The 20,995-nt window shown below is 44.1% G+C and overlaps 1 protein-coding gene across 1 annotated transcript in view; it reads right to left on the reverse strand.

The window, feature by feature from the left end:
- Positions 1-20,995, reverse strand: part of CENPE (centromere protein E) — a 124,747-nt gene that overhangs the window by 79,994 nt on the left and 23,758 nt on the right. The window contains 10 exon segments of the mRNA XM_038755434.1: positions 946-1,104; positions 5,120-5,239; positions 8,866-8,995; positions 10,060-10,147; positions 11,830-11,881; positions 13,662-13,727; positions 13,820-13,887; positions 14,057-14,138; positions 19,650-19,769; positions 20,867-20,985. Of these exon segments, the coding sequence (XP_038611362.1) occupies positions 946-1,104; positions 5,120-5,239; positions 8,866-8,995; positions 10,060-10,147; positions 11,830-11,881; positions 13,662-13,727; positions 13,820-13,887; positions 14,057-14,138; positions 19,650-19,769; positions 20,867-20,985 (1,004 nt within the window).

Consider the following 20,995-nt stretch of genomic DNA (forward strand, 5'->3'; position numbering starts at 1 on the left):
CTAAGCACTTAAGTATCCAAATTATTATTATTAAAACAACTTTTTTAATGGAAGGAGCAGTGTGTCCTAGTGAAAAGACCATGGAGTTTGTGAAGAGAACATGAGTTCTAATTCCAGCTCCACCACTTGCCTGCTGGGTAACCTTGGGCAAGTCACTTAACTCCTCAGTGCCTCAGTTAACTCATCTGTGGGGTCAAGGGAGGGTTTTGTTAGGATAGGGGATGCACAAGCAGGTTTGAAAGCAGTGGGGAAGAAGCCATTGGAGAGTGAATGGTTGAAGACGGCAGTCATGGAGGGAAGGATGAAGGTGGTGGGTATGTGTTTTGATGAGGTGTGAAGAGATGGGGTTGGATGGGCAGGTGAAAGGGGTAGATTTTGAGAGAAGGTGGGAGATCTCTTGATATCAATACTGGTGGGAAAAATGGGAGAGTCAAAGATGGGCAGGATCTCCCTGCACCCCCTGGCCCGGGGATGTGCGGTCCCTTTAGTCCCACATGTAAGGTCACCCATCCACTGCAGCAAGTGGTAACATGGTCAAAAGGCAGGGCAACCAAGCAGGAGCCCCGTGGATGGTGCAACCAGGCAGGCAAGGAAACTGCTGCTCGATAGCAAATGTGCACCGTGAAGGCAGTTCCCACCAGATCCTTGGCAGGTAGCAGACTACTTCTCGTGGGACGTTGGAGCAGGGGCAAGAGAAACTGTGTGCTTGCTGGCAGTGTGGCAGCCCCAAGGCCCCACCACCCACACCTTCTCCCCATACAAGCCAAGTCCCAAAATCGGAGGGAAGAAGAAGAAGAGAAGCTGGTAAGTGCCTCATATTTCCTTACCTTCCTTTCTTCCTTCTCATTTCTTCCCTCCCATGCCACACCACCCCTGTCCTGCTCTAAATGAAAAAATGTGCACCCCTGAGTTGACCTATGACCTGCAGCAGTCATTCAAACTCACTTTAAGATCTTGTTGGAATGTGTGTGAAGAGGAGGTCACCAGCATCTCTGTTAAATTGTCAATCTTGTCTTTTTGCACTTTTTGAAGCAAATCTTTTTCTTCCAACAGCTGGGCTAACTGGTCTTTTTCCATTGCATGGACACGGGTCTCTGAAGAAACCTATGCGATTGGGGAGGAAAAAGTATATTTGTTACTTCTATGCTGGGAGGAAAAGAACATCCAGTAATGACTGTTTATATGTAAAACTCAACATATTTCTAGAATGTAAAACTTTGCATTAAAAATTTTTAATAGGAGTACAACAGGCCCCAAAGCAGGAAGATAAAAAGAAAAGAAGAAGCTATGGAGGCACAAAGCTGAAGCAAAAAGGTTATAGCATGCATAAGACTACTAAGAAATTACAATAATCTACCAGCATCTACCTAATAAATTGAAAAAAAAATACATCTTCCCTCAACACTTCAGAGTCTTATCAGCACAAGTAGTTTTGCAAATCTATTGAGAAATGGGAAAATGAAGGTTAGTTGCTGGGAAGGATGAAAACTAGAGGCAGGACAGAAGTTAAATCATGGGTCCCCCAACAGGCTTGAAATAAAATAAAAATCAATGCACTCTGGCAGGTTTTATGACAAATTCAAGCTGAGATGAAGGAATGAAACATTTTCTCTTCTATCCTGGCTTTTCTTCTATTCATTAGTAGTAGAAGTAGGGGTCATAATAGGAGCTGCAGTGGGAGTAATAGGACCACTTTCCCACATCCTCCCCCTAGCCAGGAAATCTCTCCACCTCCATAAACTCCAGATCACCATTCTCCCCACCTTCAAAGCACTGAGATCACATCACCTCCAAGAGGTCTTCCTCAATTAGGCCTTTTTTTCCTGGGCTCACTTTCCCTTCCATGTCATCTTTCCACTTGAATCTGTGACGTTTGGGCATTTGATATTCACTCCACCATCAACCCCATAGCACTTTGTACATATCTTTAAATTATAAATTATAAACTGTTTACATTAACGTCCGCCTTCCCCTCTAGACTGTAAGTTCAGGTTTTTTTAATGGTATTTGTTAAGTGCTTACTATGTGCCAGGCCCTATGCCAAGCACTAACGTATTTACGAACTGATCAGGTCGGACACAGTTCCTGTCCTACATGGGGCTCACAGTCTGAATCTTCATTTTACACATGATATACCTGAGGCACAGAGAAGTGACATGTCCAAGGTCATACAGCAGACAAGTGGCAGAGCCAGGATTAGAACCCAGGTCCTTCTGACTCCCAGTCCTGGGCTCTATTCTGTGAGGCATGCTGTATCTCAAGCTTCTCACCATGCTAACAGCAGTAGTAGCAGCAGAAAGAGTAGTAGCAGTAATATCAGGAGCAGCATTAATTGAATGCCCATATGGTACAGGGTACTGTACCAGGAGCTTGGGAAATACAGAATGACAAATAACACATCCCTGCAATTTACATTATCTTACAGGTAGCTCTTACATGTTGAGTCCCTGTGGGACAGGGACAAACTGTAATTCCTATGTATTTTTTCCAAGTGCTTAGAACAGTGCTCAGCACATAGCTACTACTATTCCCACAACTTACAGTGTGTGTTGTGGATGAATTCAGGAATATTTTCCCCTCACCCACTGTGCTGTTGTCCGGCAAACCCATCTCCCAGCATCAGCACCCTAATAAATCTTAGTACATTTCACGGTAAGCTGACATTTTCAGGACAGCAACTGACACGGTGAGGAATGTTCCCTTGGCAATTTATCTACAGTAATTAATTAGTGCTTATTTTGTGCCAAGCACTGTACAAAGAGCTTAGAAGAATACTCTACGTAATAGAACCAATCCCTAACCTCTAGGAGTTTACAATCTACCAGGAGGAGACAGACACTAAAATACATTTATGGAAAGACAAGGTTCTGCCATATGCATTTTGGCTAAAACATTGTTAGGGAATTAGATGTTTATCTGACAACACTAGACTGTTTGGATGTGTTGCACTTTGCAAGTGTATTTACTTTCTTTTTTCATTTCTCCTTCAGCCCCATGGCACTTATGTACATATCCTTAATTTGCTTATTGGTATTACCGTCTGTCTCCCCCTCTAGATGTAAGCTCATTGTGGGCAGGGAACATGTCTGCCAACTCTGTACTCTCCCAAGCACTTAGTACACTTAGCTCCGCACAGTACACAGTCAAATACCCAAATCTACATCTCCGCCCCTGCTCTCTCTCCCTCCAGGCTCGTATCTCCTCCTGCCTTCAGGACATCTCCATCTGGATGTCTGCCCACCATCTAAAACTCAATATGTCCAAGACTGAACTGAACTCCTTATCTTCCTTCCCAAACCCTATCCTCTCCCTGACTTTCCCGTTGCTGTAGACGGCACTACCATCTTTCCCATCTCACAAGCCCGCAACCTTGGTGTCATCCTCAACTCTGCTGTCTTGTTCACCCCACACATCCAATCCGTCACCAAACCTGCCAGTCTCACCTCCACAATATTGCCAAGATCCGCCCTTTCTTCTCCATCCAAACCACTACCTTGCTGGTTCAATCTCTCATCCTATCCCGACTGGATTACTGCATCAACTTCCACTCCGATCTCCCCTGCTCCTGTCTCTCCCCACTTCAGTCTATACTTCACTCTGCTGACTGGATTATCTTTGTATAGGAACGCTCTGGGCATGTCACTCCCCTCCTCAAAAATCTCCAGTGGCTGCCTGTCAACCTACGAATCAAGCAAAAACTCCCCACTCTCAGCTTCAAGGCTCTCCATCACCTCGCCCCCTCCTACTTCACCTCCCTTCTCTCCTTCTCCAGCCCAGCCCGCACCCTCTGCTCCTCTGCCGCTAACCTCCTCACTGTGCCTCGTTCTCGCCTGTCCCACTGTCGACCCCCAGCCCACGTCCTTCCCCTGGCCTGGAATGCCCTCACTCCACACATCTGCCAAGCTAGCTCTCTTCCTCCCTTCAAAGCCCTACTGTGAGATCACCTCCTCCAGGAGGCCTTCCCAGACTAAGCCCTCTTTTTTCTCTCCTCCTCCCCATCTCCCCACCCTACCTCCTTCCCCTCTCCACAGCACTTGTATATATTTGTACAGATTTATTACTCTATATTACTTGTACATATTTGCTAGTCTATTCATTTTGTTAATGATTTGTATATAGCTATAATTCTATTTGTTCTGATGATTTTAACACCTGTCTACATGTTTTGTTTTGTTGCCTGTCTCCCCCTTCTAGACTGTGAGCCCATTGTTCGGTAGGAACTGTCTCTATATGTTGCCGACATACTTCCCAAGTGCTTAGTACAGTGCTCTGCACACAGTAAGCGTTCAATAAATACATTTGAATGAATGAATGAAATACGATTGATTGGAAGAAATGATCCACATGGTCACAGACTGAGCCCCCTCCTCCTTCTTCCCCTCCTTCCCCTCCCCCCTGTCTTACCTCCTTCCCCTCCCCATGGCACCTGTATATGTTTGTACATATTTATTTCAATAAATTACAATAAATTTATTACAATCTATAACAAATTTATAACAATGTATTACAATAAATTACATATTTATTAATAATATTATTATGCTATTTATTTATTTTACTTATACATATTTATTCTATTCATTTTATTTTGTTAATATGTTTTGTTTTGTTGTCTGTCTCCCCCTTCTAGACTGTGAATCCGCTGCTGGGTAGGGATCGTCTCTATATGTTGCCAACTTGTACTTCCCAAGCGCTTAGTACAGTGCTCTGCACACAGTAAGTGCTCAATAAATACTATTGAATGAATGAATGAATGAACATTTGTGAGTGGCATTTGTACGAGGACATGACAGCATGAGCGCTTCTTAGTGCAGGGCTTTTTAATCAATCATTGGTATGTACTGAGTGCTTACTATTTGCAGAGCACCGTACTAAGTGCTTGGGAAAGTACAATACAACAGAATTAGCAGATATGATGAGCTTACAGTCTAGAGGGAGAGAGAATGAATATAAATAAGTAATTTATACTATGTAATTTAAAGATAAGTATATCTTTAAATATAGAGCTGGGGGTTGGGGGCGGGGTGAATATCAGACATCCAAAGGTCACAGATCCAAGTGCGTACACAATGCATTCGTTTTGAAAGACTGTAACCCATGCAATACTAAACCAGTGTACCTCTTCCAACCGCTTCTTCAGGTCCATTATTTCTTTGCGATATCTCTTCAAGAGGGCTTCATCATCTAATACCTCATTGACATGAGGGGCATTCTTCATGTACTTAGCAGTGCTGGCAAACTAGGGAGAGGAGAGGAACGATAAGTTTTGCCAGTAATATATCATTTAGTTAATGGAAGTCAAAAAGTGACAGACTGCTGCGAAGAATATGATGCACTAACTTGATATTCTATTTGTGCGCTTAAAGAAAATGGTCAAGGAAAACTCAGAATTGCTGCCTAATCCCCCTTTTTATTTATTCTTCTAAATGTTAAAGCTAACTATTCATCATTTTGATATCACTATTTGGGTATTTCCTTGGTCCCACCACCCCGAAACAATTCATTAGTAGCTAAATTCATTAATAACTGCAATTCAAGCCCCTACAAAATGCTTGGGAGCAAACAATATGATTGGTAGAAATTATCTTGCCTCCCATCCTCACCTACATCCTCTCTCTAGCCTGGAACAGCCTCCCCTTAGTATCCGACAGACCACCAAACACCTGACCTTCTAAGTGCTCCTAAAAATCACATCTAGAAGAGAATTGGAGGAGGGGAACTTGAGACATCAGGTGTAGACAACTCACTCAAGGCGTTTCAAGAAGAATAGTAAGGAGTCATGGGGTCAAGGGAGGATTGTGTTTTAGAATAGGAGACACATGAGAGTGTTTGAAAGTAATGGGGGAAAAGCCATTGGAAAGCAAACTGTTGATGATGGCGGTCAAGGAGGGAAGAAGGGAGGAGCAAGTGTTTTGATAGTGTGAAGGGATGGGGTCAGATGCACTGGTGGAGGAGGTGAATTCTGAGAGAGGCCAGGGGATCTCCTCTGGAGATACTGCTGGGAAGGATGGGAGAATAGAAGAAGGGGCAGGGGGAGAGAGGGACTGGAGAAGAGCAGGGGAGATTTTGGGGAGATCATACCTGATAGTTTCAATTTTCTCAGGAAAGATGTTTGCCAGGTCATTAAGGGCAAGAGATGGGGAAGGCAAGGGGACGGTTGGTTTGAGGAGAGAGTTAAATGTCTGGAACAGTTGGCAAGGGCAATGAGTAGGGGTGTCAATAAGGATGGAGAAATAAATAATTTTGCCGGGCAGAGTTAAAGGAGGCAAGGATGAACCTGAGTTGGACATGGTTGGCCTGATATCTATATTTACATCAGCAGCGCTTTGTGGGTTATGCACAGGAGTGAAGGAAGCAGATTGTGGAGGTGATCCAGGGCAGGTTAGTACGAAATCAACAAAGGGATACGGGAACAAGTGTTTTGAGTTCAGTCGAGAGGATGGTGTTGAGTGTCAATTTGGCTATCAAGGGAAGGTAGTTTGGTTATGGAAGCTAACTGGGGCATGATGAGAAGAAAATTGGATGGGTCAAAAGACTGGAAGTCTCTGTGAGGGAACAGGACAGATTTGCAGGGAGGTGTGGTCGAATAGAGTGATTTCAGAGGGTAGAGGATAGAGATTGTACAGTGACTAGAAACGATGAGATCAAGTGTGTGTACAAGTAGGTGAGCAGGAGAGCTGGGGTGGAGCAGGAAGTCGGTGGGGTAGAGGAGTGATAGAAAGTGAGTAGCGGAAGAGTCATCAGGAACATCTTTGTGGATATTGAAGTTCCCAAGGATCGATGTAGGGATGGAGAAAGAGAGAAGAATTGTGAGCAAGCGATAAAAATGGTTAAAGAAGTTGGAGGTGGGGCTGGGAGGTCTGTAGATGACTGTGACTAGTATCCAGAGTGGGTGGTAGAGGCAGATGATATGGCCTTCAAAGGATCTTTGGATGGTGCAAAAATAGGATTGGGAGTGAGAAGGAACCCAACTCCTCCCCCTTTCCAAGTGAGTTATTGGGGAGTGGGTGAAGATGTGGCCCCCTCTAGAGAGAGCAGCAGGGGAGTCCGTACCACCTCGGAAGAGCCAGATTTCAGTGATGGCGAGAAAAAGCAGTAAGCAATATCAAACACTTCATATTCACCCCATCTTCAGCCCCACAACACTTCTTTAGATATGCATAATTTATTTTAATGTCTGCCTCCCAAACTAGACTGGAAACTTTAGCTGACAAGATCCACCAGATTCTGTAAGTTGCTTATGAGCAGGGAACCTTTCTTTCAACTTTGTTGTATTATACCTTACCAAGTGCTCAGTACAGTGCCATGCACACAGTAAGTGCTCAATAAATACCATGGATTGACTGATTTAAGGAGCTTATAATGAACCAACCAGCCTGACCTCTGGCCCAGAGCTAAATAGACAAGGGCTTGGCTGAAAAAGATAAATCCGTTATCATTCATGAGGCTCATTTAAAACCCTACAAAGTTTGTTCCTAGCCAATTCTAAAATGATCTTTGATGCCCTCAACTATCAAGATGGGTTAGAGCCCTATTACTGTTTTCTTGATTTGCATTTTAGGAGTAAAAAGGGACTTTTGTTGTTGAGTTCTTTCTCTCTTGGGCTTCCTTTGCCTAGGAAGGAGTAATGGAAAGTCATTCTCAAAGGAGTTTAGTCTTTGGTAAAGGTTAGCGTGGCCTAGTGGATAGAGCACAGGCCTGGGAGTCAGAAGGTCATGGGTTCTAATTCCAGCTCTGCCACCTGTATTCTGCGTGACCTTAGGCAAGTCACCTCACTTCTCTGTGCCTCAGTTACCTCATCTGTAAAAAGGGGGATTGAGACTGTGAGCCCATGTGGGCCAGGGATTGTGGTCTAACCTGATTCGCTTGTATCCACCCCAGCGCTTAGTACAGTGCCTTGCACATAGTAAGCACTTAACTATCACAATTATTATTATTATTTGCTGATAAGTGGGGAGATAAAGATTGATGTGTGTGAGTAATACTCTTTTTTGAAGTGTTTCCAAATATAGTTTGGTTAACACTTTTATTTCTAGAGAACCTGGGTGTTGTATGCTCACTGAATTGCAACCACTCTCTAGCTTATTGCTTCCAGCCTGGTCCAACTGCCACAGTGGTTCCCTAGCATTGCTGGAGATTGGAGCTTCACTAAGTCTTTAAATGATCTGTTCTGCTCTCCTGGTTGGGTGAATGTGCCCCATTTCAGTGAATGTGGACTTTATATGATGAGATTTTCAGATTTATGATGCTTTATTATACATTCCAGAGGCATTCTGGGATGGGATCATTTTAGTTAGCTTCATTTTTTAAATGGTGTAAAGCTGATTCCTATGAACAAATAAAGTCTTACACAGAGTAAAAAGTATGACTTTAGAAACAGAAGGCACTTTATATGGTACTGAATAAATGTTTATAAAGAGTCTGCATATAGCATCATTCATAATGACGGAAACACTAGTGAAAGACTAATACCTACATTTAGATGGAAATTAAATAACATTTTATCAACTATATGTAGAAAGTACAGCTATTATTATAGCTGTTATTATTATTATGGTATTTAGGCGCTTACTATGTGTTAGGCACTGCACTAAGCATTGGGGTGGGTACAAATTGGGTTGGACATAGTCCCTGTCTCACTTGGGGTTCACAGTCATGATCCTCATTTAACAGATGAGGTAACAGGCACAGAGAAGTTAAGTAATTTGCCCAAGGTCACACAGCAGACAAGTAGCGGAGCCGGGATTAGAACTCATTCAACCCTCCCTGCCAAATTTCTACTTTCCAGTCTATTTTTCCTTTTAAGATTAGCCTACTTAACTTTCCTGCAGTATTTTTGCTTTTTCAAAGACAAAACCTCCTTACCTGGAGAGTACTAAGTGTTTCATCAAAAGACATCGGTGTAATAGTGCAGATGATCGCTGTTTTGGCGTTTCCTCCTAGGGAATTCTGCAGAATCCGTGTCAATTTGCTGTCCCGATAATTTATGAAACCTCTTGCGATCAGAAATAGAGTTTGGGAAAGGAAGTTCAATATCTTTTTGCATATCAGATTAATAAACTAAAATACATTTTAACCATCAGGGATTATTCTGCATAAAGTATTACTTCTGCAACACATTGCAAAGTTGCCCACCATTGGCGCTCCTCAGACTAGTTCCTGAAAAATCTGTCTAGGGTTGAAATTATTGAAAGCAAAGCCAAGTTTCTCATAGGAACAATGTTATAAATGGAAGACTGTTTCCTGAAACAGGGTCAGTTATCCTGTTTTTAGAGAAATCACCCAGAATGAAGTATTCGGACATTGAGAGATAAGTGATAAGGACATTGACATATTTATGTTGATGTAGGAGAAGTTCCATTGTGGGTTCACTGAATTTCACTTCAGTGGAAGCAAAATGGATGTAACCCCCACTCCAAGCCTTCAGGACTTCACATTCCACTCCCCTCTGTCTTTCAACTTCCTCTTCCTTTCCCCACCCCATCAGTTTCTAAAATTGTATTGTCATTTCCCACCAATATCACGTGCCCTCACCCACTCAGCTAGGGCCCTAAAGGAGGCAGGCTAACATTATCGTTAAAATCCAAACGTTGCAAAGCCGAAACTCAGAACTATGTAGGTGCCATTTGTCTTAAATGGAGGACTGACAATTATTGTGAATTTTTCCATCAGCCATATGGAAGCCCAAATTACTCCCAAGTCATTGACTAATAAGTGGAAAGATCATGGCATCATGCACACAAAGTCCATTCATGGTGGTCAACCTTAGGTCATTGGCTTAGCTCATTGAGCCACATCACATCACTACATAGTGCTTCTCAACTGAGGCCAAGGACCTGTTGAAATGTCCTTGAAATGTTAACACTTTCTGATTACTTTTTTATGGTACTTGTTAAGAACTTTCTTTGTGTCAAACATTATTCTAAGCCCTTGGGTAGATGCAAGTTAATTAGGTTGGTCACAGTCCCTGTCTGAAACGGGGCTCACATTCTAAGTAGGAGGGAGGCTACTTAAGTGTTTCATATGCACTTAGGTAAATGATAATTAGTTTATGCTTACCCAGCTTGACCATCACTAAGTTTCTTGATCACTTGTCCCAAAATAAACAAGCTTCGGTTTATATTGCATCCTTCTTTTAGTCGAATACCTAAACATGATATTTGAAAAACACTTTTAATGAAACCTAGGAAAACTAGAAAGTTTGAAAATTAGGATAGCAGGTTGACACCTGCCAATTCCTTCTGAGGCATATGAAGTTTAGAGGACATCCCCTCTTTAGTCCTTATTCACATTTCTGTTCCACCTCTGACCTAGTAAATACATGGGGGAAGGAAAATAGAGAAGAGGGAAAAACAAAGTGGGGAGGGGGAATGAGAAATGAGTGAGTGAAGGGAGAAAGCATCTCCCCCAAGAAGCAGCCCCTCTAGCCCTTCAACTAGTTGCCCATTTTCTTCACAAAACCACTACTTACGTAAAGCAGCCCCTTCATATTCATTCATTCAATCATATTTATTAAGCACTTACTGTGTGCAGAGCACTATACTTAAGTGTTTCAGAAAGTACAATATACAACAGTGACAATCTCTGCCCACAAAGAGCTCACAGTCTAGGGTGGGGATACAGACATCAGTACAAATAAACAGACTTCAATACAATAAATAAAATTACAGATATACACATAAGTGCTGTGGGACTGGTGGGGAATCAATCAATCATTCAATTGTATTTATTGAGCGCTTACTGTGTGCAGAGCACTGTACTAAGCGCTTGGGAAGTACAAGTTGGCAATATATAGAGACAGTCCCTACCCAACAGTGGGCTCACAGTCTAAAAGGGGAAGAGCAAAGGAAGCAAGTCAGAGCAACGCAGATGGGAGTGGGAGATGAGAAAAAGTGGGGATTAGTCTGGAAGGCCTCTTGGAGGAGGTGGGAGGGTAATTGGTGGATTTGAGGAGGGAGGGCATTCCAGGCCAGAGGCAGGACATTGGCCAGGAATCGGTGGCAAGACAGGCGAGATAGAGGCACAGTGAGAAAGTTAGCACCAGAGGATAAATCTGTGGGCTGGGTTGCAGAAGAAAAGCGAGGTGAGGTAGGAGGGGGCAAGGTGATGGAGTGCTTTAAAGCCAGTGGTGAGGAGTTCTTGTTTGATACAGAGGTGGATAGAGAACCACTGGAGATCTTTAGGGGGCAGGGGGTGACACATCCTGAACAGTTCTGTAGAAAGGTGATCCAGGCAGCGGAGTGAAGTATAGATTTGAGTGGGGAGAGGCAGGAGATTGGGTGGTCAGCAAGGAGGCTGATGCAGTAATCTAAGTGGGATAGGATGAGATTATATTAACATGGTACTAGTTTCGTTGGAGAGGAAATGGTGGATTTTAGCGAAGGTGGGACCGACAGAATTTGGTAACGGATTGAATATGTGGGTTGAATGAGAGAGCGGAGTCAAGGATAACACCAAGTTTATGGGCTTGTGAGATGAGAAGGATTGTGGTGCCAATCCAGCAGAAACATCTACATGCTCCTCAGAACTTCTAGAGTGTCCTATAGAGCCCGGTAGGCATAAGCCTGGCTCTCTGAGCCCTGGATGCTTCACTTGCCACCTGATAATTCAAATTCTGACAATCATGGGATGGTGGTAGCCAACTACAGGAACAGTCCCAGTACACACTAATGAGGGCCCAAAAAAATGTCCCTGTCTCAGCCGTGTTAACCTCCCCTCTGACCCTGCCAAAAAAGAAACAGCCGGCTCTAGGACCCTCTAAGTGGCTTGGCCAGGAGGAGTAGCTTTGGTCGCTCCCACAAGGCTGAATTTGCTCTAGGATGACTTTACCTTCAGCTCCAGTTTGGCTAGCTCGTTCACTGCCAGCAAGATCCACCAGGTTCTGTAAAATTTTAATTTAAGGTTCATGAAACTTGCCTTTCAGATAAGATAGTTCTATTTACAAATTACAAAAAGAAACCCATGCAAACGACCCAATGTTGTATCATTCCTCAGAGTGTCCAGAGAACTGTGGAAGCACAGGTAGGCTGATGGTGACCAGAAAGGGCCCTAGGTGATCCTGGCTCCCAGGATATTGAACCCAGACACTCCCATTTCAGTAATTTTGGTATTCGTTAAGTGCTTACTATGTGCCAAGCACTATACTAAACACTGGGGTAGATTCAAGATGATAAGGTCCGACATGAAGCTCACAGTCAAAGTAGGAGGGAGAACAGGTATTGAATCCTCATTTGGCAAAGGAGAGAACTGAGGCACAGTGAAGTAAAGTGATTTGCCCAAGGTCATACAGCAGGAACATGGCGGAGCCAAGGTTCAAACCAGGTCATCCTACTCTTTTGCCAGTGCTCTTTCCACTAGGCCACGCTGCTTCCCACAGAGCAGAATTCTCTAATGTCAACAGGACTGGTATGAAAGCCAAACTGTGAGAACTAGACATTTACATGATGCACATCACAACTCACATCATGCACAGAAAATTCCTTAAGCAAACTCAAACTGTCACTGTTTCAACTCCTGGATAACATTTATCACAGGTACACAGAATGCCTAGGGAACAATGAGGTGGTGGGCTGCAATTTGGATGAATTTTGAAAAATGAACGCACTTCCTACTCCTGAAACATTCAAATTTCCTGAAGGCACTTACAAGAGAGCAGTTTTCCAAAAGGAATTCATATTTATACCCATGACTAATCATTTTCTCAATCAAAAGCATCTACTGAGCATTTACTGTATGCAGACAGTGTCCTAAGTGCTTGGGAGACTACAATACTCTATAGAGTCATGAGTCCTGACCCCTAGGGCCTTAACAACCTAGTGAACTTTTCTGTCAAAAGGGGGAAGCAGTATGGCCTAGTGGAAAGAGTATGAGGGCTTTGGAGATCAGGTTCTAAGTGCTTAGTACAGTGTTCTGCACGCAGTAAGTGCTCAATAAATATGATTGAATGAATAAATCTCTGCTCAGCCATACATATGTTGTAAAATCATGGGCAAGTCATTTCACTTCCTTGTGCCTCAGTTTCCTCATCTATAAACTGGGGATTCAGTACTTTTTCTTCCTCTCACCTAGTCCCTGCCCAACACGGGAGCTCACCATCTGAATCCGAACTGATTATCTGATATCTACCCCAGGGCTTAATATAGTGCTTGGCACATAGTAAACACTTGACTACCATAATTATTTAAAAAGTCAGGTGACATTGTGGTACATATCTCATGAACATTTTCTTTTCTACAAAATTTCTACTAGCAGTATTTGACTAATAACTGGACTTCTTCAGCTACAAATCCTGAAGATTTCTTCATTTTCTCCCATTAGCATAAATTGTATTTATACCATAAGTGTAGCAGTGTGGCCTAGTGGAAAGAGTATGGGCCTGGAAGTCAGAAGACCCGGGTTCTAATGCCGGCTCCATCACGTATCTGCTGTGTGACTCTGGGCAAGTCGCTTAATTTCCCTTTGCCTCAGTTACCTCATCTGCGAAATGGGGATTAAGAATGGGAGCCTCATGTGGACAAGGACTGAGTCCAACCCGACTACCTTGTATCTACCTCAGTGCTTAGTACAGTGTCTGGCCCACTGTAAACACTTAAATACCATAAAAAAGGGTAATGTAACAAGGTGGACTTTGCCACCCAGAGTCTTGATTCATGCCAACTCACCAAATGGGATACCATGACCGCTCCATCACAGTTAGACGAGTCTCTTTTCTCCCTACTTTCCAAAATCTAAAAAGCAACATAGACAAAAACAAACAACATTGTAGGAAATGAAAACATCCCTTTCCACTAGGAGATAGAGGAAGAGCGAGATCACCTACCATCCGGAAAATGGTATGAGAACGACTGCTTCGCTGATTCATTTTTGTTTTTCCATAGTGTCTGTTCTCTGGAAAAGATTCATATTTCAAGTCAACACACTGGATTCTACATGAAAACACTGAAATTTGTTCAACTGAGCAGTTATATTAATAAAAATCAGAACTTTGAAAGCATAACTAGTATGCAATTTGCTTCTAAGAAACATTTCAGAGCAGTGCAGTAGAGGGAAATCTTACTTTCTCCTTTTAAGATCCACCATAAAGCACGTTCTGCAGTTACAACCACCTCTTCTGTCAGGTCAGCAACGTACACGTTTCTCTGTAACAAATGGGATCATAGAAAGTTTTCAAATTTCCTGAAACTCAAAATAAGCAGGCATCGTAAAGCTCATGTTTGGTCACATTTCTAAAGTAAAAAATGAATAAAACACCAGAACAATGACTCAACCTACATGTGAGCCCAGCTCATTTCAGTAACTACCAAACTTCTTGTGTCAGGGTCCCCGAGATGTAAGACCCTCCCCTTCTGGAAAGGAGCAGGGGATTTTAAAGTACCCAACATTGAGACAGAACACCTCGTCCAGTTGAGCGCCAAGCAAACCACCTTCCATGACAGAGTCCCTTCCAAGCTACACAGAGACCACAGCCGTAGTCCCCTCCCCTCCTGGAATGGAAGGAATTTAGAAGTTGCCTTCTCTACGTGGAGGATAGTGAGAAGACTAGAGCAGTTGAGCCCCACATCAATATTGGAAAGTTCCCCCACCTCTTCCTCACCCAACACACAGACACACTCTGTCTTCATATGCCCTCCTACCCATTCCTAACATTGTCTTCCACCTACCAAGGCTCCGTTCTTTCACATCTCCACCCACTGTTGTCCCTAGCCTCCCTTCTCCACCAAGAGTACCACCATGGTTCAATTAACACCATGGTCTGTGGAAGCTCCAAGACATCATTTTCCAGTCACTGTCTCACAGGGATATTGTGAAGGAGGAGGCCTGTTTTTTGAACTCCATTGTCACATTTATGCTCTTGCCCCCTCCTCTCTCAATAAGTGGTATTTACTGAGAGCTTAATGTGTGCAGACCACTACAATAAACACTTGGGGGAGTAGAATACCACAGAGTTGGTAGACTCCTTCCCTGCCCTCCTCCTTCCCTCACCCCCAACGATCTGGCCTCCTACTTTATTAATAAAATTAAATCCATCAGGTCCGACCTCCCCAAAGTCACTCCCCCACCTTCTCCAACCCCCTGGCTCTCAACACTCTCTGCTACTCTCCCATCCTTCCCAGCAGCATCCTCAGAGGAGCTCTCCTCCCTCCTCTCAAGTGCTACTCCAGCCACCTGTGCTTCTTAGCTCATTCCCTCTCATTTCATGAAATCTCTCACTCCGTCCCTTCTCCCCTCCTTAACTTCCATCTTCAACCGCTCACTCTCCACTGGTTCCTTCCCCTCTGCCTTCAAACATGCCCATGTGTCTCCCATCCTAAAAAAAACCCTCTCGACCTCACCTCACCTTCTAATTATCGCCCCATCTCCCTCCTACCATTCCTTTCCAAACTCCTTGAACAAGTTGTCTACACGCGCTGCCTCGAATTCCTCAACACCAACTCTCTCCTCAACCCCCTCCAGTCAGGCTTCCGTCCCCTACATTCCACAGAAACTGCCCTCTCAAAGGTCACCAATGACCTCCTGCTTGCCAAATCAAACGGCTCATACTCTATCCTAATCCTCCTCGACCTCTCAGCTGCCTTCGACACTGTGGACCACCACCTTCTCCTCAACACGCTATCCAACCTTGGCTTCACAGATTCCATCCTCTGCTGGTTCTCTTCTTATCTCTCCGGTCGTTCATTCTCAGTCTCTTTTGTAGGCTCCTCCTCCCCCTCCCATCCCCTTACTGTGGGGGTTCCCCAAGGTTCAGTTCTCAGTCCCCTTCTGTTCTTGATCTACACTCACTCCCTTGGTGACCTCATTCGCTCCCACGGCTTCAACTATCATCTCTATGCTGATGACACCCAAATCTACATCTCTGCCCCTGCTCTCTCCCCCTCCCTCCAGGCTCGCATCTCCTCCTGCCTTCAGGACATCTCCATCTGGATGTCTGTCCACCACCTAAAACTCAACATGTCCAAGACTGAACTCCTTGTCTTCCCTCCCAAACCCTGCCCTCTCCCTGACTTTCCCATCACTGTTGACGGCACTACCATCCTTCCTGTCTCACAAACCCGCAACCTTGGTGTCATCCTCAACTCCGCTCTCTCATTCACCCCTCACATCCAAGCCATCACTAAAACCTGCCGGTCTCAGCTCCAAAACATTGCCAAGATCCGCCCTTTCCTCGCCATCCAAACTGCTACCCTGCTTGTTCAAGTTCTCATCCTAACCCGTCTGGACTACTGCATCAGCCTCCTCTCTGATCTCCCATCCTCGTGTCTCTCCCCACTTCAATCCATACTTCACGCTGCTGCCCGGATTGTCTTTGTCCAGAAACGCTCTGGACATGTTACTCCCCTCCTCAAACATCTCCAGTGGCTACCAATCAATCTGCGCATCAGGCAGAAACTCCTCACCCTTGGCTTCAAGGCTCTCCATCACCTCGCCCCCTCCTACCTCACCTCCCTTCTCTCCTTCTACAGCCCAGCCCGCACCCTCTGCTCCTCTGCCGCTAATCTCCTCACCGTGCCTCGTTCTCGCCTGTCCCGCCGTCGACCCCCGGCCCACGTCATCCCCTTGGCCTGGAATGCCCTCCCTCCCCACATCCGCCAAGCTAGCTCTCTTCCTCCCTTCAAGGTCCTACTGAGAGCTCACCTCCTCCAGGAGGCCTTCCCAGACTGAGCCCCCTCCTTCTTCTCCCCTTCGTCCCCCATCCATCCCGCCCGTCTTACGTCCTTCCCTTCCCCACAGCACCTGCATATATGTATATATGTTTGTAAATATTTATTACTCTATTTATTTATTTTACTTGTACATATCTATTCTATTTATTTTGTTTTGTTAATATGTTTGGTTTTGTTCTCTGTCTCCCCCTTCTTGACTGTGAGCCCACTGTTGGGTAGGGACTCTCTCTATATGTTGCCAACTTGTACTTCCCAAGCGCTTAGTACAGTGCTCTGCACACAGTAAGCGCTCAATAAATACGATTGATTGTTGCCCACAAGGAGCTTATTCTCATTTCCTTCCTCTCAATTCAAGCCCATCCATTTCTATAGCTACTAGCCACTGTCACGTACCACCTCCATATTTCTCACTGATTTTCTTTGCATTCCTGCTATCACTCTCTTCTCTCACTTTAAACTTTGGGGATTTCAACCTTTTTGTTAATAATCCCTCTGAATCCCACCATCATCCATTTCCTTCGGCGACTCAAATCCACTGATCCCTTACTTCCACCTCAGTCACTCACCAGCATGGATACAAGCTTGATCAATCCAGCAGTGGAACTGATTGAGTCCTTACTTTATGCAGAGCACTGAACTAAATGTTCAAGACAGTACACTGCAGTTAGGAGACAAGACCCCTACCATTAAGATTGTAAGTTCATTAGGGGCAGGGAATGTGTCCACTCATTCTTATATATTTGCACTCTCCCAAGTGTTAAGTACGGTACTCTGCACATACTAAATGCCATAAATACCATGGATTGATTGATTGATTACATCGGCTATAGATTACCTCCACAGTCCACTTCCTTTGCTCATGTGACTGAGCCTCAGAGCATTGCTGGCGGAAATGCAGATATCAGGGCAACCCCATCCACTTCTGGTTTATAGTTGCTTGCTTTAGATCAGCCCAGCAATATTATCTCTACATCTTCATTGACTCCCATACCCTTTGCCTTCACTACTTGTTTCAGACATTTAACTCTTCTCAAACCACTTGTTCCCCCATCTCTCCCATCACTTGCCCCTAATGATATGGCCACATACTTTGAGATAATTGAAACTATCAGATGTGATCTCCCTAAAATAACCCCTGCTCCTCTCCAGTCCCTCTTCCTGCCCCTTCTTCCACTCTCCCATCATCCCCAGCAGTATCTCAAGAGATCTCCTATCTCCTTTAAAAATCTACTCCTTCCACAGAGCCTCTGACTCATCCTACCTCCTTTAAAAATCTACTCCTTCCACAAAGCCTCTGACCCATCCTGTCACACCTTATCAAAGCGCTTGCCCCTTCCCTTCTTTCCTCCCCAACTGCCACCTTCAACTGTTCACACTACAATGGCTTCTTCCTCATTGCCTTCAAATATGCTTATTTTTCCTATCCTAAAAATAACATCTCTTGACCCCACGATTCCCTCCAGTTATTGCCCCATCTCCCTTCTACCATTTCTCTCCAAACTCCTTGAATAGCAGGTTGCTTAAACCAGCTGTCTCCACTTCCTCTCCTCCAGTTCTCTCCTTGACGCCCTCCAATCTGACTTCCGGCCTTTACACCCCACAGAAACTGCTCTCTTACAGGTCATTAATGATCTCCTTGCCAAATCCAATGGTCTCTACTCCATTCTAATCCTTTGGCATTGTTGATCATCCCCTTCACCTGGAAATATCTAACTTTGGCTTCACTGACACTGTCCTCTCCAGGTTCTTCTCCTATTTCTCTGGCCACTCCTTCTCAGTCTGTTTAATGAGCTCCTCCTCTGCCTCCAACCCAATAACTATGGGGAGTCTCTCAAGGATCATTTCTGGGTCCCTTTCTATTGTCCATTTACACCCACTCTAGTTCTGACCTCTCTACCCAGCCCTGGTCCCAGCCCTCTACAATCCTGACCCCAAATCTGCATCTCCAGCCCTAAACTCTCTCCTTTTCTGCAGTCTCGCATTTCCTCTTGCCTTCAGGACATCTCTACTTGGATGTCCCGCCAACACCTCAAACGGAACATGTCCAAAGCAGACCATATCTTCCCACCCAAAACCTATCCTCTACCTGACATAACTGTCATTCTAGTCAGCACCCTCTTTCCTGTCTCACAAGCCCATAACCGTGGTGCTATCCTTGATTCTTCTCTCATTCAACCCACATATTCAATCTGTCACTAAACCTTGTCAGTTCAAACCAAGCAACAGTGCTAAAATCCACCCTTTCTCCTCCATTCAAACTGTTACTATGTTACTCCAAGCCTTTAGCCTATCTAATCTTAATTAGTCTATCAGTCTCCTTGCTGAGCTTCCTGCCTCCTGTCTCTCCCCATTCCAGTCCATACTTCACTCTGATGCCCAGTTCATTTTTCTACAAAAACATTCAGTCCATGTTTTCCCACTCTATATCAAACAAAATGCCTTACCACTGACTTAAAAGCATATAGTAACCTCGTCCCCCTCCTACCTCACCTTGCTGCTCTCCTACTACAACCCAATCTGCACGCTTCACTCCTCTAATGCTACCTTACTCACTGTACCTCAATCTTGTCAATCTCGCCGCCGAGCTCTTGCCCATATCCTACCTCTGGCTTGGAACACTCTCCTTCTTCAAATCCAACAGAAAATTACTCACTCTACCTTCAAAGCCTTATTGAAGACACATCTTGTCCAAGAAGGCTTCCCTAACTAAGCCCTTATTTCCTCTTCTCCCACTCCCTTCTGCATCATCTTTGCACTTGGTTTTGCTCCCTTTATACAGCCCTCCCTAAACCCCACATAACTTATGTACATACCTGTAATTTATTTATTATATTAATGTCTGTCTCCTCCTCTAGACTGTAAGCTTGTTGTGGGCAGGAAATGTGTCTACCAATTCTGTTATTTTTACTCTCTCAAGCTCTTAGTGCTCTTTACAGAGTAAGTGCTCAATGAATACTATTGATTGACTGATTGACTAAGTTTACTTACATTAAAGTCTTCCCGGATTTCTAATGGTTTCATTTTCCTGGTGTCACAGAGAAGATCTGTTACAGTCTCATTGTAAATTTCCATATAAGAAACACGTAAAAGAAATTCTCGATCGGGAATCTAAAAGAGAGGAGACAGTTCAATCAAAAATGTGTAAAATAGGATAATCCAATTTAAAATGCTATGGAATTCTTGCAAGAGGTAAATAATTTACTCTGTAAGGGGCTATAATGTAATCATTTTGTATGATAAAGGTTTGACATCAGTTTTTTTATATTAGATATTATATAGATTTGTATTTATATTAGATTCTATCCACTAGGCCACTCTCCTCCTTCCTATTTGCAATGAAACATCTAAAAGGTAGCAGTGTTGCCTAGTGAATAGAGCACAAGCCTGGGAGTCAGAGGATCCGGGTTCTAATCCCAGCTCTGCCACTTGTCTTTTGGGTGACCTTGGGCAAATCATTTAACTTTTCTGGGCTGGTACCTCATCTGTAAAATGGGGATGAAAACTGGGAGCCCCATGTGAGACAAAGGACTGTGGTCAACCTGATTAACTCGTATCTACTCTGGAGCTTTGTACAGTGCCTGGCACATAGTAAGCACTTAAATATCATTCAAAAAAAAGGCAGGGTAATAAAAGATAAGTCTGTGAGCTCACTGTGGGCTGGAAATGTGTCTGCTCATTGCTATATTGAAGCAGTGTGGCTCAGTGGAAAGAGCACGGGCTTAGGAGTCGGAGGTCATGGGTTCTAATCCCTGTTCCGCTGTATGTCTGAGGTGTGACCTTGGGCAAGTCACAACTTCTCTGAGCCTCAGTTACCCCAACTATAAAATGGGGATTAAGACTGTGAGCCCCACATGGAACAACCTGATTACCTTGTATCACCGCCAGCGCTTAGAACAGTGCTTCACACAAAGTAAGCACTTAACAAACACCATCCCAAGTGCCTAGGACAGTGCTTTGCACACAGTAAGTGCTCAATAAATACGATTGAATGAATGAAAACATCAAGTTATGGTGAATGTTTAAGAATCAGCAGATTCCCCATCTCAATTTCTAAGGCTCAGCACTTGTTAGCTCTAAAGAAAAGCTACACTGAGATACAACACTCCCTTCTGTTCCTACAAATGAAGAACAGCATGGGGCCCATTTATGTGCCTTTGCTACTTTGGCAGCTCTATTACTTGCATTTCTAAGATGCTGGGACTCACCTCCTTAATCTTTTCGAAAATATCATCGATTGCTTTAGGTATGATCCCCAAGGAGTCCTCTGAGCCCATCATTGTATAGGTCTTTCCTGAGGCAGTTTGTCCATATGCAAATATGGTTCCTGGAAAGAG

Source organism: Tachyglossus aculeatus, chromosome 12 (assembly GCF_015852505.1).
Source record: "Tachyglossus aculeatus isolate mTacAcu1 chromosome 12, mTacAcu1.pri, whole genome shotgun sequence".
NCBI classification, from domain to species: Eukaryota; Metazoa; Chordata; class Mammalia; order Monotremata; family Tachyglossidae; genus Tachyglossus; species Tachyglossus aculeatus.